Source organism: Elephantulus edwardii, unplaced genomic scaffold (genome assembly GCF_000299155.1).
Source record: "Elephantulus edwardii isolate Elephantulus edwardi_28Jun2011 unplaced genomic scaffold, EleEdw1.0 scaffold00250, whole genome shotgun sequence".
Taxonomy (NCBI): domain Eukaryota; kingdom Metazoa; phylum Chordata; class Mammalia; order Macroscelidea; family Macroscelididae; genus Elephantulus; species Elephantulus edwardii.
The window spans coordinates 1549541-1567993 of record NW_006400000.1 but is presented as its reverse complement, the minus strand read 5'-3'; the positions used below and the strand labels follow the sequence as shown (position 1 = coordinate 1567993).

At 41.2% G+C, this 18453-nt stretch overlaps 1 protein-coding gene across 2 annotated transcripts in view; it reads left to right on the top strand.

Moving 5' to 3' along the window:
- STIM2 (stromal interaction molecule 2) overlaps positions 1 to 18189 on the top strand; it is a 133038-nt gene extending 114849 nt beyond the window's left edge. The window contains exons 11-12 of one of the 2 annotated variants that reach the window (XM_006899259.1): positions 11066 to 11333; positions 16246 to 18189. In XM_006899259.1, the coding sequence (XP_006899321.1) occupies positions 11066 to 11333; positions 16246 to 16723 (746 nt within the window). In that variant the 3' untranslated portion in view covers positions 16724 to 18189. The remainder of the gene's footprint in view (positions 1 to 11065; positions 11334 to 16245) is intronic. The other variant, XM_006899260.1, reaches the window with a different exon arrangement.
- Positions 18190 to 18453: the final 264 nt, after the last annotated feature.

Sequence of the window (18453 nt, the reverse complement as noted above, 5' to 3'; positions counted from 1 at the left end):
AAAACCTTTGTTTGAAAATCAATGCTTTGTTTGAAACCAAAGCTTTTAGAAGTACAGTTACTTTTTAGAACTCTTAATGATTCAGTATTAGAATTGTTCATAAGGGTATAATACCATGTAAACTAATTTTTTTGCTTTGCCTTTTTTTCCCCCAGTCATTTTTTTGGGAGGAGGGTAGGTAAAATATTCATATGTTAATGAAAAGAAAACACTTATTTTAAATGTGAAAAATAATTACCTTAGGTTTTAAGTTATTGTATTACACAAAAAAGCACCAAGTATAAGAGTGTATTATAATTTTAATTTGATATTTTAGAAGTGCTGCAGTCACGATTTATTGCCTGAAAAACTAACGCATGTTATGATTAGAGTTGGAGGACTCTGTCTCCATCCAGTGGTGCTAGTCTGTTTTTCTCCTTGGTTATAAAATCAGTCTCTACATCTGATAAGCAAGAAACGTGATAGGAACACTGGGCCTGGGGTAGGGTGAAGGCTCTTCCTTATGTATTCTATAAGTGACTTAAAAGAGTTTTACAGTGAGTGTGGAACTTTCATTATTTTGAAATTATCAATTATGCTTGTGGTAAAAGAAAAAAGATTGTAAAACTGTACACCAGACACTGTCTATATTTAATTACATGCTCTGTGTGAATAGAATTACAGTGGATATTTGTTTTTCTTTTTAACTTCTTCAGCATTTACCAAATATTTTTTAAAGGAGCCTTGGTGGTGCTGGTGGTGGTACTGATGGTGGTAAATATTTGACTGTTGTTATATGCAGATGACACAACCTTGCTTGCTGAAACTGAGGAGGACCTGAATTGCTTGCTACAGAAAGTAGTCTTTAATATGGATTGAACCTCAACATTAGGAAGACAAAAATTCTCACCACTGGGCCAATTGATAGCACCATGATAGACGGAGAAGAGGTTGAGGCTGTTAACAACTACAGCTTGCTCAGCTCCACAGTCAGTACTCTTAACACCAGCAGTCAGGAAATCAGAAGACTAATTGCACTGGGAAGGTCTGTCATGGATCTCTCCAGAGTGCTGAAAAGCAACAATGTCATTCTAGTGATAAAGGTGTGCCTGATCCGGGCCATGGGCTTCACCATTACTTGCTATGCCTCAGCTGGACAGTGACGAATGACGACAGAAGAAGAATTAATGCCTTTGAGATGTGCTGGAGAAGAGTCTTGAACATACCATGGACCACTAAGAAAACAAATAAGTCTGTTTTGGAGAGGGTAAAACCAAGTTTCTCCTTGGAGGCTAGGGTTTTGAAGCTCTATCTCACATACTTTGGGCACATGGCTAAGAGGGACCTGTCCTTGTAGAAGGACATCATGCCCGGAAGAGTGGAGGGACAGCGCAGGAGAGGAACACCAGATGAGATGGATTGATACAGTGACTAGGCAATGGGGATAGGTGTGTTGAAGTCAGTGAGAATAGCTTAGGGCAGGGCAGGCTTCATAGCTGTTGTATTTAGTGTTGCTATGAGTCACAGGCAATTCAGTGATACATAATAATAACAACAGTAAAGAAGGTAGAAAAAATTGCTGATGTCTAATGGATCTTGACTGAAAGCAGAGAGTGCCAGAAAGATGTTTGTGTGTTTTATTGACTATGCAAAGGAGTTTGGGTGTGTGGATTGTAAAAAATTATGATTAACGTTGAGAAAGAATAGAAATTCCAGAATACTTAATTGAGCTCATACAAAAACCTATACCTAGATGATGAAGCAATTGTCCTAATAAAACAAAGGATGATTTAAAATGAGGAAAAGTAGTGTCAAGGTTGTATGCTTTCTCTGTACCTATTTAGTTATTACACTGAACAAACATTAAAGTGGACTAGATGAAGAAGAACGTGTCATCAAGATTGAGTGAAGACTCATCCACAGCCTTTGTTGTGCACATGACACAAACTTGCTTACTGAAGGTGAGGAGGATTTGAAGCACTTATTGCAGATCAAAGAGTATTTTCCATTAAAGAAAAATTGATTACATCTCTTCATGAAGAAAGCAAAAGTCCTTATTTATTACTGGATCAATAGGTATTATCATGATGATTCTTACTGGTGTAGAGCAAGCTGGTGGAATCAAACTGTATACCTTTGGGGTTTCTTCTTACCATGAGGCCACCAGAACTCTATAATACCATGATAAATAGAGAAAAGATTGAAGTGTCAATTATTTCATTTTACTTACATCCACAATTGATACCCATGGTAACAGCAGTCAAGAAATCAAACCATGTTGCACTGGGAAGTCTGTTGTCAGAGACCTTTCTGCAGTACCAAAGAGCAAGGATATCAGTTAAAGACTAAGGTGCACTTGATCTAAGCTACTTTTTATTTATTTCGTTGCTTTCTGTGTATTTGATAATTGAACAGCAAATAAGAATGACAGAGAAGAATCAATACTTTTGAATTGTGGTGCTGGAAAAGAGTGTTGAATATTCCATAGACTGGAAGAAAAAAAAACCAAACACCACAAAACCCCAAAAAACAAAAACCCAAGTTTGTCTTGGAGGAAGTGGCAGCCTGGGTGCTCTTCAGAGGCCAGGATGGGGAAACTTTGTCTCATATACTTTGGGCATTTTGTTGGTAGGGGCAAGTCCTTGGAAAAAGACATCGTGCTGGGAAAGGTGAAGGGTCAGAAAAAGAGAAGATGAATCCAACAACAAGGTTGACATAATAACATTAACAGTGAGCTTGAACATATCAGACATGGTGTGACTGGTGCAAGATAGAGCAAGCTTCGTTCATAGGGTCACTATAAATTGTCCACTTGATGGTACATAACAAGTAAAAAAAGCTCTGTCTTGAGCATTATGCTATTTTAATAACTGTCTGTATGACATCAGATTAATAATAGCAACTCCAGAGATTAGATGGGAGCCTCCAGATGTGCTGAGGCTGTGTTCATGAGGGAGAAATAACAGGAAAGGAGCGTGGGAGTGGTGTTGCACAACATGGACAATACAGTCAGAGTCACTAAACTGTACATGAGGAATTGTTGAGTTTGGTGTATGTTTTAACTGTAATTCTCAGCAACAACCAAAACAAAGAACAAAAAATATAGGAAAAGTAGGAACGCAGAAGAAGAAAAAGTACAAGGAAAGAAAAAGAAATGTGTGGAGCAATTTTAATCTGTACACACTGTGAACCACAGTTAACTCCATGGCAAAGAACAGCAAATATGCAGATGTAATGCAGTTTATTCATCTGCTCTTCTGCTGCTATAATCTTCATCCTTTTCTGTTCTTGTGTATGATAACTGTGACAGTAGCTTTGTCTGTGTCTCTCTTGATATCTGGCAACCTTGAGAGTTTCTCTAGTGGACACATGGACATGGGTTTCTGGTGCGTAGTAGACATTTCTCCAGCAGTCATGGCCATTCCCATTCTGCTCTCTGGAGGTTGTGGCAGTTTATATATACTTTTTCATTACGTTGCATCCTCCTCATGCTTGGAACGGGCTGGTTTACTCGGTCCGCAACTTTTAATAGAGAGTAAAATGGCACCTTATTGTTACTGAAACTTTTATTTCCTTGATCATGAGTGAAACTGACTACATTTCATCAATTGGCTTTTATAGTTCGAATTACCTCTCTAAATTCCTTTGTTTCTCTCATGAAATTCCTCAGAGATAGTAAATTTTTTTCTTACTGATTTTGAAGAATTCTTTGTATTTTCTACTTATTTAAGATTGTAGCTGTCCCTGGTTGTTTAAGTATTATAGATACTTTTTATTGTATTAACACAGATTCTGTTGTTTTTATTAAAATAAATATTTTTTTCCTTTCTCAGTATTTTTATTTTCACACTTTTTTTTTATTGTTACAAGTACAGATGGATATGTGAGTGATGGACTTGTCCTGGGATTCTTTTCTGGAAGATACTAGAGACCCCAAGGGACTCTGGGGGGAAGCTAAAGGTCTGTTTTATCAATTCAAGTCCAGCTCCAGCAGGCTTCACTCATCATAAGTCTGTGGGGGTACCTAGGCCTTCCAGTCCTCAGCCTCCTTCCTTTTTACCCCTGGGTAGTCTAAAAATTCTGGGCCTGTGGGTAAGTACCCTAGCTGTTGAGTAGGAGATGCCAGACACTGGGCATCCAGGAATTCAGCCTAGTTTTTTGATTGCTCCTAGTTCTCGAGTATGTAAACCAACCACCTGCCAAATATTTTCTTTTAAATTTTTTTTGCATATTGGTATGCATACAAAATTCATACACATTGTGTTTCACACTCTGTCACATCTTTATCCCAGAATCCCTGGTAGGATTTAACCACAAACTTTCTGGATAACTGTAACTATTGGGGAACCCGGGCACTTCTGATATTTAATCATGAAGCATAGGTTAGCTTGTATGTTTATTTTTGCTCCTAACTATTGGTGGTGATTATTAGCATGCTGTTGAGTCAGAACCCATTCATAGCTGACCCTCCAACAAGCTTTCAGAGACTGTAAAGCACATGAACGAGATTACACAACTCTGTCCTGCAGGACAGCTGGTGAATTTGAACCATCTGCCTTTGGATTGGTAGCACAACTCCTTACCACTTGGCCAGTTTGTTGTTGTTGTTGTTATGTGCCATCAAGTTGCTTGCGACTCGTAGCAACCCTGTGTACAAGAGCCCTAAATGCCGTTCTATCCTGTGCCAGCCTCGCCATCTCAAACGCACTCATTCCCACCACTCCACTCACAGAAGTGATCCAGCTCATTGAGGGTCTTCCTCTCCTGCGCCATCCCTCCACTCTGCCAAACATCATGTCCTTGTCCAAGGACCAGTCCCTCTTTGCAACATGCCCAAAGTATGTCAGATGAAACTTCAGAATCCTTAACTCCAGGGAGCATTCTGGCTTGTCTCTCTCCAGCACAAACCTGTTTGTTCTCCTAGCAGTCCATCGTGTATTCAACACTCTTCTCCAGCACCACGGCTTAAAGGCATCAGTTCTCTTTCTATCATCTCTATTCGCTGTCCAACTCTCCAATGCATAGTACATAATTGCAAAGACTATAGCCTGAATCAGGCGCACCTTAGTCTCCAGCCTGACGTTGTTGCTCTTCAGTACTCTTGAGAGTTCCCTCACAGCTGTCTTTCCCAGAGCAATTCATCTCTTGATTTCCTGACTGCTGTTACCAAGAGTGTTGACTGTGGGGCAAGTAAACTAAAACTGTTAATTATCTGAATCTCTTCACCATCCATACTGATTCTGCCAATTGGCCCAGTGGTGAGAATCTTTTGTTTTCTTAATGCTGAACTTCAATCCATATAGGAGGCTGCAGTCCTTGACCTTCTGCAGCAAGCGCGTCAGGTCCTCCTCAGCTTCAGCAAGCAGGGTATGTCATCTGCGTAACGCAGGTTGTCGGTGACTCTTCCACCAATCCTGAAGCCACATTCCTCCTTGTACAGCCCAGCTTCTTGGATGATCTGTTCTCCATACAGATTGAAAAGGTATAGAGACAGACTACATCTCTGACGGACCCCCTTCTTGATTTTGAACCATGTAGTGTATCCTTGCTCTGTTCTGGCGACTGCCTCTTGGTCCAAGTACAGGTTTCGCATTAGCACAATCAAGTGTTCTGGGATTCCCATTCTTCTCAGAGTCAGCCACAGCTTATTGTGATCCACAGAGTCAAAAGCCTTTGCATAGTCAATGAAGCACAGATAGACATTCTCCTGGTATTCTTTGCTTTCTGCTAAGATCCATCTAACATTAGCTATAATATCATAGTACCACAACCTCTTCTAAATCCAGCCTGCACATCTGGCAGTTCTTTGTTGACATATTGTTCCAAAATGTTTTTGGTTAATTTTCAGCAGAATCTTTCTTGCATGTGATAGTAATGATATTGTTCTATAATTTCCACACTCTGTTGGGTCACCTTTCTTTGGAATGGGAACAAATATTTTCCAGTGAGTGGGCCAGCTGGCTGTTCTCCAGATTTCTTGGCACAACTTAGCACATCCAAGGAAGTATCTGTTGAAATATGTCAGTTGGTATGCCATCAGTTCCTGGAGCCTTGTTTTTTGCCAATTCCTTCAGGGCAATTTGAACTTCCTCCTTCATCATCACAGGCTCTTGCTCATACGTTATTTCATGAAATTCTTCTGTGTCAGCCAATTCCTTCTGATACAGTGACTCTGTATACTCCTTCCATCTTTTCTTGATACTTCCTGGATCATTCAACTTTTTACCCAGAGTATCTGTTTTTCTATGGTATCTTGGTCTACAATGACCAAGGAGGATAGAAGGAGAACTGATGCCTTTGAGCTGTGGTGCTGGAGAAGAGTACTGAGAATACCATGGACTGCTAGGAAAACAAATAGATTTGTCCTGGAGAGGGTTAAACCGGGTGGCTCCTTGGAGGCAAGGATTCTGAGGCTCCGTCTAACTTACTTCTGACATGTAGTGAGGAGAGACCGGTCCTTGGAGAGGGACATCATGCTTGGGAGGGTAGAGGGGATGGCGCAGGAGAGGAAGGCCCTCTGTGAGGTGGATTGATTCAGTGACTGGGATAATCGGGATGGGAGTGTCAGAGACAGTGCGATTGGCACAGGACAGAGCGGAGTTTAGGGCTGTTGTACATAGGGTCGCTATGAGTCGCAGGCGACTCGACGGCACATAACAACAACAACAATCTGTTTTTCAGCCCCTTCAGCTTAAACACTGAGCGAATTCGGCCCTTTTGATTTTCTGACTCTAGCTCTCTGCACATTTCATTATAGTATCTTCGTCCCTAACTCTTGATAGGTACCTTTACTAATGTAAGGATATTAATCTGTAGTCCTAGTTTGCAGAGAAATTTCCCCCCCCCCTTTTAAATCCATGAACTGTTGTTATGTGCCATCAAGTCATTTGTGACTCATAGCGCCCCTATGTCCAAAAGCCCTAAACCCTGCTCTGTTCTGTGCCAACCTCATTGTCTCTGACATACCTACTCCCGTTACCCCAATCACTGAATTGATCCGTCTCATTGAAGGTCTTCCTCTCTTGCTCTGTCCCTCCACTCTCCCAAACCTGATGTCCCTCTCCATGGACTGGTTCCTCCTTGCAGCATGCTCAGAATATGTCAGACGAAGCTTCAGCTGTTAAATTTTATCACATTCTTTTTCTGCCCAATTTATTGTTTCTTTATTTTGTTAAATTTAGTAAAAGATTATTTATTACATACACTCTTTGTAATTAACTGGATTTGTTTGCTATATTACTTAGGATTTTAACATACTTAGTCATCAGTTGTTTAGACAGTAACTTAATTCTCAATGTTGTCTTTGTATCAAGATTATGTAGCATCATAAATTAAGTTAGGAAATTCCTTAGTGACTTCAATTTCATTACTATCTGCTCTTCATCCAATATAATACAATGGTTAAGGATTTGGGTTAACTACTTTCAGTTAATAGTAGTAGTGGAGATTTGCTTTATTGGAAAGCAAACTGTCTTTCATAAGAAACATCACAAAATACAATTTGTAAATAGAGAACCATGTTATGATACTATTCTTCTGAATAGTTACTAGTATTAGAATGAAAAGGTATATTAAAAGTTAATTTCTATAAAGTAAAACATAATACCTCATTTAGCTAGTCTTCTAAATAAGTCACTTACTCTGGGCATGTTGTCATGAAGGGGCAGCCCTTGCAAAAAAGACATCATACTTGAAAAGGTAGAGGGTCATTGAAAGGAAAGTAAACCTTCAACGAGATGGAATGACACAGTCAAGCAGCTTGGGCATGTTGGAAATTGTGAGGATGGCGCAGGATAGGGCATAGTTCTTTACTTCATAAGGTTGCTTTGAGTCATAGTTGACTGGACAGCACCCAACAGTAGTAAGTTATAAGTGACAATAAATGTTAACCTTCATTGGTGTGGTGTTAGCCTGAAAAATTGGCCTTTTATAACCATTAGTTAGCCGCTTCTGGTGTCCAGCTGCCTTAACTGCAGGCACTTGGTCCTATAAATCAGCATGGTCTTGGAAATCAGCATCAGCTGTGAAAGTAAGTTAAGAGAAAGAGTGCTTCCCACACTGAGCAGCAAGACTTAGGACGAGAAAGACTTGAAGCAAGACTTGAGGTGATAAAGGCTTGTGGTGGCAACACCCTAGTGAGAGTGAGACCCTGGCGGTGGTGAGACTGGCATTGTTGTGGAGAAGCTGTGGCAAGGTGTGACCTGAGGCTTCTTGTATTTATGTTGGCCACAGTTGGATTTTGCTGGTTTTGCCTTTGATCATGGAAGGAAAAGCTGCTTGCTGATTCATATTAAAGCCCAGACTGAGGAGTTGTGCCTTGGAACTATTGACCTAAAATTTGTACTTATTTTGGTTGAAATAATTGATATTCCTTGCCTCTCCCACTCTTCAACTTCCTTCCCTAAAATACTCCATTGTTGGTACCATAACCGTGAGTCTATGAGTCAGCAATGAAGAAATAAACTTCTGCTGGGCCTCTGTAGGCACCATGGGGCTAGGTATGGGCTCCTGATATGCTTTCTGCTCTGAAGCAGTTAGGGGCTGTGTTATTCTCACACCCTCTGGCCCTTTCAGCGACACTTTCCTGGCCCTGTGCCCCTATGTCCCATTTTTACCCTTTTTAGACAATTGAGAATTAATTAATGTCATAGAATATTCAGTCACATTATTACAAGGTCAAGAGCACATCCCATTTTAACCCTAGTTAATTCCATAGTGAGGGAAAGAATAAAAGATTCTGAAATAATCACTCTAATTTTACCTCCTAGTGTCTCCCTTAACCTTGTCAACTTACATGACTAGTTATTTCCGTTTGATGGATTAATTCCGTATGTACGTCATAAGCCTCGGCATTTTGCCTGGTGCTGTGCAAGGTGTTGTGATGTAGGGTTGAGCATGATGTACAATATTGCCTCCACTGAAGTTAGTGTAGTCAAGGTAGAGCAGTGTATTCAAGTAAGTGACGTATTGGGGAAATGTGCTGTTGCTATGTGAGCACAGGGGAGATAATGCAATTCTAGAAAGTCTGAGAATCTTTGTTTAGGAACTGCCATTCAAACAAAGATCTGCAGCTGGAGATCACAGGAGACATAGGGAAAGAAGGCCTGGCTGTGAAAGTGACTGCTAGACTTGCACAGATTTGAGAGAGGTGCAGTGTTGGTATTCCTGTAACCAACACTAACTGTAACACTAACACAACTGTAAACAGTATACTTAGAGCACTTTTCCCAACTAAAGTCTCAATAAACAAAGAGAGCAGTCTAGCATATTAAGGAGTTTGACATTATTCTCATTTTACAAACATTGGGGAGCTCTTCATGTAATACAGTATCAAACACCATTAAGTGATTGGTAGAGAGAGTGCACGTAGGAAGGAAAACGTTGAGTTCATTGTGGCAAATTTGTGGTTCATCCAGATATCTAGTCATCAGATAAAAAGATTTGATGTTCAGGAGATAGGTTGAAGTGAGACTTGCAGATTTAGACTTCTGTAGACTTGCAGTGGTAATTTAAGCCATGGAAATGAATGAAGCTTTTCAGGAAGGCTAAATGGAGCGAGACTAGGAAAAAAATCTATAGAATTTTGTAAAAGGCTAAAAGGGAGATTGTTGTTAGGTTCCATCAAGTCTCCTGTGACTTACAGGAACCCTGTGAACAACAGATCTGAACCCTGCCCTCTCCTGTGCCACCCTCAACATCTCTAATATGCTTGAGCCCATGACAGTTACTGTGCCAAGAAAAAAAAAAAGGTCTGATTTGGAGAGGGTGACACCAAGTCTCTCTTTGGAGGCTAGGATTTTGAAGCTCTACCTCACTTTAGGCACGTGGCTAGAAGAGATCAGTCCTTGAAGGACATCATGCTCGAAAGGATGGACGGACAGCACAGGAGAGGGAGACCTCGAGGAGATGGATTGATAAAGTGACTCGGGCAGTGGGGGTGGGTGTGTCAGAATTAGTGAGACTAGCTCAGGACAGGGAAGGGTTCAGAGGTGCTGTACATAGGGTTGCTATACATCACAGGTTGACTCAGTGGCACATAAGTACTATGACAGCTTTGGAAGCAGGAGTGGCATCCACTTTCTAAATAACATGCCTCCAGAAACTCTATGAACCTGGATAAATGTCGATAGTTGTAAAGGGGCTTTAGGCCTTTTGTTCATAGGGTCACTATAAGTCGTGCTCAACTCGAAGTCAATCAGCAACAGCAGCAACAATCTTTTGATTTTAGGTTAGTTATACAGGTAAGAGAGAAGATGACTGAGAAATGGCCAGTAAAATCAGACAACGATTCATAGGGCCCAGTAGCGAGACTTTCAAAAGAAAAACACTTTAGGAAGGAGTAGGACTCTGGGTTTGCAGACAGTACTGGGGCCTGAGAAGATGCCTACTATTACCTGCTGATGCAGCAGCATCTTGAGACTGTTGTGCTCAGTGTTAAGGCAGAGAAAGAGAAAGCTCCTTCTGTGTTCATAGTGAGGCTGTGGAGATGTTTGGTTATACCTGGATCGGGCTAGACTGAGATTGCATAGCAGAAGCAACACTGTCTGGTTAGCTCTGCTGCCATCAGCGTTCCCCAGATAAGTTCTGCTCCAGTTCTGTTCACCTCCTAGCTTTGAGATTATATGTTTAGTTATTTCTTAAAATAGTTTCTTTGATTGCTAACTTCTTGACGTTTAAGTAAGCTGTTACATCTTAAGTGGTATCTACTGGTAAAACCCCAGCCTTTATCCTGATAGTTTTTCCCTTTTAGTGTTAAAATGAATGAGAGAATTTTTGGCAAATCCAAATTAAGTGTAAGTATGTTATATTGCTCTTTACAATTAAGAATTTGATATCAGATAAGTTTTCCAGCTTTTCTGGCTAGTAATGTTATATGTGGTAGTAAAGCATTTTCACTTCTGTTCAGTTTTTACTTAACTTAGGAGCAGTACAGGCGATGGCGGATGTGAATGATTATAATCATTGACTTTAAGAGGTGGATTAAATGGTGACATATTCACGATGTCATTTCTCCCTCGTACCTCGCAGGGCAGGAAGGGCACGTTGAATCTTGTGGGGTTCTCACTCATCTGTGTTTGGTTTCCAGGGACCATGGCTAAGCCCACAGGATCATTAGCCAGAAGCAGTAGCTTGTGTCGCTCCCGTCGCAGCATCGTGCCGTCCTCGCCACAGTCCCAGCGTGCGCAGCTTCCCCCACACGCCCCGGCACACCCCCGCCACCCCCACCACCCCCAGCACACGCAGCACTCGTTGCCTTCCCCTGATCCCGATATCCTCTCAGTTTCCAGTTGTCCTGTTCTGTATCGAAGCGAAGAGGAGGAGGAGGCCATTTACTTCTCTGCCGAAAAGCAATGGTATGGACTGTAAATATGTAACCATGTGTGGGAGGCTTGCGGGAGGGCCAGGTGGGAGTCGGTTAGGTAAGGGGTGTGTTGTATTAATTTTCTGTTGTATAACAAATGACGACATTTTAATGACTTCCAAGAACCATCATTTATTAGCGCTCAGATCTATAGTCCCAGAAGACCAGGTGTGCTAGGGCTAGGTTCTCTGTCTGGGATGTCACAAGGCCAAAATTCAAAGTCTTGGCTGGGCTACATGCTCATCTGATGTGTGAGGTGAGCTTAAAACCTCATGTTGTGTGAGATTGAATTCCTTGGAACTACAGGTCTTTCTCCTTCATTGCCTTCCTTTCTGACAGCCTGGGGCTTCGTTCAGCTCCTAGGGGCTGCTCATTTTTCTGCCACGTGACTTCTTACATTGTAAAAGCCAACAGCAGAGAAGGTCCTTCCTGCCCAGCTCCTCCCTTGCTTTGCATCTAGCTCCTTCTGTGACTGAACTCTAGAATTCATGCACAGGGCTAGGACTGACAGAGAGAGAGAGAGAGAGACACACACACACACACACACACACACACACACTCACTCTTAGACTGTTTTAGGATCTTACTATTTGCAAAATCCCTTCACAGCACCATTTATATTGGTGTTTGTTTGAATAACTGGAAGAAATTGTGTGTGCACCAGGGCCTAGGAATTTGGGGGCATCTTAGAATTCTTCCAACCACAGACCTATAGATAGATATTTTGAGATGCCAGACCAAATAGGACAAAGTTTTCTCAGAAATGAGAACATATATTTTCATATATAAACAGTTTTATATATGGGCTTACATATACTTGAACATTTAAAAAAATAAAATATGATGGAATGAGTTTTTAGAAATATCTGTTGTTTCTTATTAATTTATCCTGTTAAGAGGAAATGTTTACTAGCAGACAAGCCGTTTCAAATGTTAAAAGTCCAAGAAAATATCAAGGACTTTAAAAGAGAACGCGATATTCATAACTCACTTTTCCTGCAGAATGCATATAGCGGCTGCCCATTCGAGTCCAGTTTAGTGATCTGGGCAGCCCCTCAATCCAGCCGATTCTGGCTGCTCCTTGTAAGCCACACCGTTCTTTCTGGAGCGGTATGGATTGAGTGCCAGAAAAACAGGTGTGGGCTTCTATTTAGCCACTTCTAGTTGTGCAAGAGTGAACTCTGGTGGCATTTTATTATATGCCATGGAGTGGGAACCAGCTCATAGCTCATCTGCAGGGGGCTTTCAGGGGCCATAAATCAGACAGGAGGAGATTGCCCATCCTTCTCCCACAGCAGCTGGTGGGTTCAAAGGTTGACAGCACAACATCTATGAGGCCCCCCGAGTGCATACAAAGCCTTCTCTGTATCTTTGCAGTGTGCCTATTCACCAGCAAGATGACTTTAGTAGTCACATTCTTTTGAGTGACTTGGAAATTAGTAGGGAAAATCCAGAGCTTTGTTTTCCAGTAGCACTTTCTGCGATAGAAATGCTCAGTCTCTTATTTCAAAAAACAGTATCCCAAGTTCACCTAGCTCATCAATGTAAAAAAAATACTGGATTTCAGAAAACTTTCTTCCTCTCCTTTTTCAGTCTTTCAAATACTGAGAATGCTTAAAAAAAATGATAGTGACAATAATAGCACTATTTAGTGATAACTATATTCTGTTGATGAGGCATGCTCATTTGAACTTCACCTTGTGGTAAAATCCAGCTCTACATTCATTTAGTTTGTGTATTTTCAGCTCTATGTCACTATGGAGGATGAACAGAAAATAATTTAAACGGAATGGATGATTAAGCTGAACATTCCAAGAAGCATAAGCTTTAGAGAGAAAGGAAATTTTCAAGTTATGCTATAAATACGTTCTGAATCTGATTAACTATGAAAAAGTAATAGCACTTCTTTTTTTCTTTTGAGATTAGATTGTTAGATAATATAAGCAACTTTAAAAATTTATCATATTCCCTTATTTTTTTAAGTAGGGAAAAATGAGGTCTAGAAAATGAAGTGATTGTACATCTGATTAGAAGCGGGACCAGTAGAGCATTCCAGGCCGTGTGACTAAGCCCAGGGCTGTTTTCACATGTTATTTAGATTTTAGTGGCTAGTTTTTGAAATAGTTTTAAGCTAGCTTAGAATTTCACATACAATACCGCCAAGACACACAGAGCAAACAATAAATTCGTAAAACTAACTAAATGAGCTTCTAGTTCTGGAAGCCGACCACCTTCAGATGACAGTAATAACATGGTGTTCGGCTAATATCCACCCTATCCACTAGGACAATAAGCAGGCACGTCTCACCAACAGCTGATCACGGAGTCTGCTTATTTATTCTTATCTGCACTCTCTTGCTGTTGTCTGCAATGCCCATTATCACATTATAAAAATGCTCGAAAATTATGTCGCGAATTTTACTGTATGATAACCCAAGCCATTGCCATAGAGTCAGAACTGACTTAGAATTGATGCTCCTGATTCTGAGAGGCTGTAATCACACCAAGAAACAGCTACTGGATTCCAACCACCCGCCTTTGGGTTGGCATCACAACTTCCTACCCAGTAGACCACCAGAAGTCCCCATCTTTATAAGAAGCCGTTATTTAAGTGTGATTTTTCCCCAGAGGAGTTTGTACTCTTTAGAAGCTGGTGGTGAGGTAAAGACCGTCCTCACTTGTGTGAATAAATTATACAGAAATGATGAAAATTTAGCATTACAGTTGATATCTAAAATACAGTAGTAACATAAAATGCATGTCAAAGTTAATTGATGTGCTTCTAATTAACCCACATGCCAGTAACGTGATGTTATTCATAGACTCTTCAAGGTGAGCAGTCATTCAGTTCTTTCGTTCAGTTCATTCATTCAGTAAACATTCAGTGCTTGCTGTGTGTTTGCTCATAACTTCAGCAGCTAGAACAGGGGTGCACGGTTCTGGCTTAGTTTTAGCTCGTAGATTCTAATCCTTTGGGTTCTGTCTTTAGCTCTGCTCCTTCTCCCACCTTTGTTTTGCTAGTTATTTTTTGCTTTGACCCCTCACCTTTTATTTCTTAATTATCTACTTCATAAAGTCATCAATATTTCTGTCAGGCACTGTGCACACAAAGGCAGATAAGGCATGGTCCCTGGTTTTTATGACTGCATTCTGGTCATTCACTCAGCACACATTTATTTACCAAGTACCTCCTGTGAGCTTGTCCTCTGTTCTGGTGCAGAGAATACAGAAGTTGATGAAACACTATGCCCACATTAGATTTCCTTCTTTCTGGGGAACCTGACTATAAACAAGTTAGCACAGAATGTCACTTTGGGGAGTGGAGCGTTCTAGAAAGGGAAACCACACCAGGTCAAAGGGAAGAGAATGGTATATGCTGGTCAGTGGCGGCATGCCTGGAGACAGCATTCGAGGAATGTCCTGAACGAAGCAGGGAAGGAAGCTGTGGACAGATGGAAGTCAGACCAGGCAGAGGAATCAGCCAGTGCATGTGGCTTGAAGGAGTCAGGAGACTGGGACACAGAGGAACGAGAAGGCCCGGCAGAGAGTGGTAGGGCATGCAGTTGCAGAGGGAGACACGGGCCAGGTGCATGGACTGGTGGGTTTCCAGAAGGACTTTGGAGGCTCTTACTGCAGTGGAGCCTCCAGCTCGTCTCCTGTAGGTGGAGCTATTACCATGAGGTAGCCATGAGGGAATAGTGACTGGGCTTTGCGACCCAGTGAGCCTCCCTTCACCTGGAGTCCTGTCGCTTCACCCGGCCTTTTAGGAGTTGCTTCTGTGAAAGACACTTGGCAAGGTTACTTCTCAAGAACAAGGACAAAGGCCACATCCCTTCAGCTGGTGCTGAATTCTTTACCACATCTCCCTCCATTTTAAAAAACCAGAACACCCTAGAGAAACATGGATATTAACTCAGTGCACTCCTTGTTTTCCTTTGTTCCTGTTCGGTGCTGTCAGATTGGCTGTGCCTCACAGCAGCCCTGGATACCGCAGAATGTACTCTTCCTGGTCACCCTCGCTGCCATGCTTAAGCCCGTAGTGGCAGTCACTGTGCCAGTTCATCTCACTAAGAGTCTTTTTCTCTTCTGCTGACCCTCTCCTTCTTCAAGCATGATTTCCTTCTCCAAGGACTGGCCACTCCTACCAACATGCCCAGAGTATGTGAGGTGTCTCACGCCCCTTGCCTCTGAGGAACATCCTGGCTATACTTTTACTGAGACAGATTTGTTTGCTCTTTGGGGAGTCCATGGTGGACTCACTATTCTTCCCAGCACCACAACTCAAAAGCATGAATAATTCTTCAGTCTGTCCTCTTCATTGACTTTCATACTTATGAAGCATTTGAAAATACCATAGTTGGATTAGACACACCTCCATCTTTAACAGACATCCTTACTCTTCAGTACTTTAGAGAGGCCTTGACAGCAGAGTTGCCCAATGCAGTACATCCTTTGGTTTCTCGAGTGCTGTTCCTAGATGTCGATTGTGGATCATGAGAAAAACTGTAGTAAAGATAAAAACAGCGGTTGAAAGTCTCCTTTCCAAATTATATTAGTGCTGTGATTTGGAAATACCAGTGAAATCTGTTACTGCAATAACCGAAATGAAAAGAATCTATAAAATTTAAATATTTTCTTATAAATGAAAATAATCACAACTTAGGTTGTAATATTTACAATTTTATTATTACAGTTTATGTTAAAAATTAAACCGAGTTTAGACAGGTTATCTTATTTAAGGTAATACAGTGCTAATTTTATTGAGCCACATTTGGGATATTGACACTTTCTCCTTTTACATTTCAGTAGATTAAACAATGGACGTTGTTTTAATGAGGATCCGCCCACATAGCTAAAGAGCACACAGTTTTAAATGTTTCCCTTTGCCTCTCTGTCTCATCCAGGGAAGTGCCCGACACAGCTTCCGAATGTGACTCCTTAAATTCTTCCATTGGAAGGAAGCAGTCTCCTCCGTCAAGCCTTGAGATCTACCACACGCTGTCTCCGCGCAAGACGTCAAGAGATGAGCTGTCCCTGGAGGGTTCCTCCCGCGGCGACTCGCCCATCACAGCCGACCTCTCTCGAGGCTCCCCTGATTGTGTCGGGCTCACAGAGACCAAGAGCATGATCTTCAGCCCTGCGAGCAAGGTGTACAATGGCATCTTGGAGAAGTCCTGCAGCATGAACCAGCTCTCAAGCGGCCTCCCAGTGTCCAAACCTCGCCACACGTCCTGCTCCTCAGCCGGCAACGACAGCAAACCCCTTCCAGAAGCATCAAGTGTCGCCAGGATAAGCAGCATCCCACATGACCTTTGTCAGAATGGAGAGAAAAGCAAAAAGCCATCCAAAATCAAAAGTCTTTTTAAGAAGAAGTCTAAGTGAACGGACTGGCGTGGAGGAAATTGCATTCAAGTGGCATCTTGAAACTTTTCTCTCCCACCCTCCACTCCCCTTTCTTTGTTTTAATTTTTGGAATGTAACTCCATTGGGGCTGTCCAGACTGGATGCCATAATGGGATGTCCTCACAGGCAACTGTCTACTGTCTGCTTACTTAAACAACTAGATAATCAATTTGTCCAGCCTGTCATTGCTGAAAAAAAAAAAATCGTTAAGAGATGAGACAGTTTACAGTCCTTTCTGCCTATTTATTTCTGCTTTGTTACTGGTGATGTATATACAACATTTTGTTGGAGGCCACCATGGACTTACAAGCTTTAATGGACTAGTAAGCCAGCATGGGCTTGCAAACATTTCTTGTTTACCAGAGCATCTTCTTATCTTTCCACAGAGCTATTTACATCCTGGACTAAATAACTTAAAACAAGTAAAACTAATTGCACTACTGTTTTCCAGACTAGGGGTGGGGAGGGGATCTCTGCAAGCAAAACTGTATAGAGTTTATAAAATGACTGCGGATGGGGAACTGTTTTCACTTTTAGATCAAAATGGGTTTTTAAGTAGAACCTAGCATTTCTAATTGACTTGATTTCTGGAAATGAAAACCCACGCTTTTATTATGGGAAAGCTTCTTTCAATGCATTTAATATTATAAAGTTTCAAGTCCTGCTGTAAAGACCATGTCGTTTTGTTTTCCCCAGGGCTTTCACTGTGATTTACAGCATTGCAGCCTGTATGATAAAATGCAAATAATTTAAAGAGAGAAGGCTCTTGATTCCTTATGCAAGTGGAAGAGTTGAAACTTGATAGAAGGACTTAAAACATTCACAAGCTTGAACTGAAGTGGGGGGATGTGGGGTTCAGACACTTGTTTACAGACTTTGACTAACCGCAAAGAATTTATGGTTTGTGAAAACTTTGTACTGTGGAAAAGATAATAAATTGGAGATGTTATTGTGTGGGATTGTGCTGATTTTTGTTGGTAACACTCCACTAAAAACACTATGTTTTTTCTAGAAGAGCCATGTAAACTGTCCCGTCGCTTAATTGCAATATAAGAAATACCAATGTTTTGGAAGTAAGTTGTCAACAAATTTCTTTCTATTTTATATTGTTTGTCATATTTTTATGTAGTTTGAAATGTTTAAATATTCTAACGTCAAGATTAACAAATATAAATTTATGGTGCATTTAGATTGTGTTGTATTAATTTGTAAACCATGGGACTCATAAAACCAGTAGGTTATAAGGTTAGCATTGTCTGGGAAGATTAAGTCACGTAGAACATTAAGTAGATTAACATTTGGGAATTTCTGTGTGAGGGTCTTCTAAAAATTCAGTCATAAATCATCTGAGTAATGCAGTGTGGAGGCAGGCATGTCTGGGGAATTAACAGATACATAATTGCTGAAAGGATTTTCCAGCTTTATGGCTGAAGGATACTGTCTGATGCCAGTCACCTCTGGCTGTGGTGACCCTGTGGACCTCAGTAAATTTGTTCTCTGTAGGGTTTTCAGTAGTTGATTTTTCAGATGTAGGTCTTCAAACTTTACTTCTGAGGCACCTTTGAATAGGTTTGAACCCTCAACCTTGTAGTTAGCAGATGAACTCATTAACTTTTTTGCACCATCCAGGGATTCTATATACTGTCTATTGAGTGCTGTTAGGTGAAAAATGCTGGCTGATAAAGAGTTTCTTTGCAGTTTACTCCAAG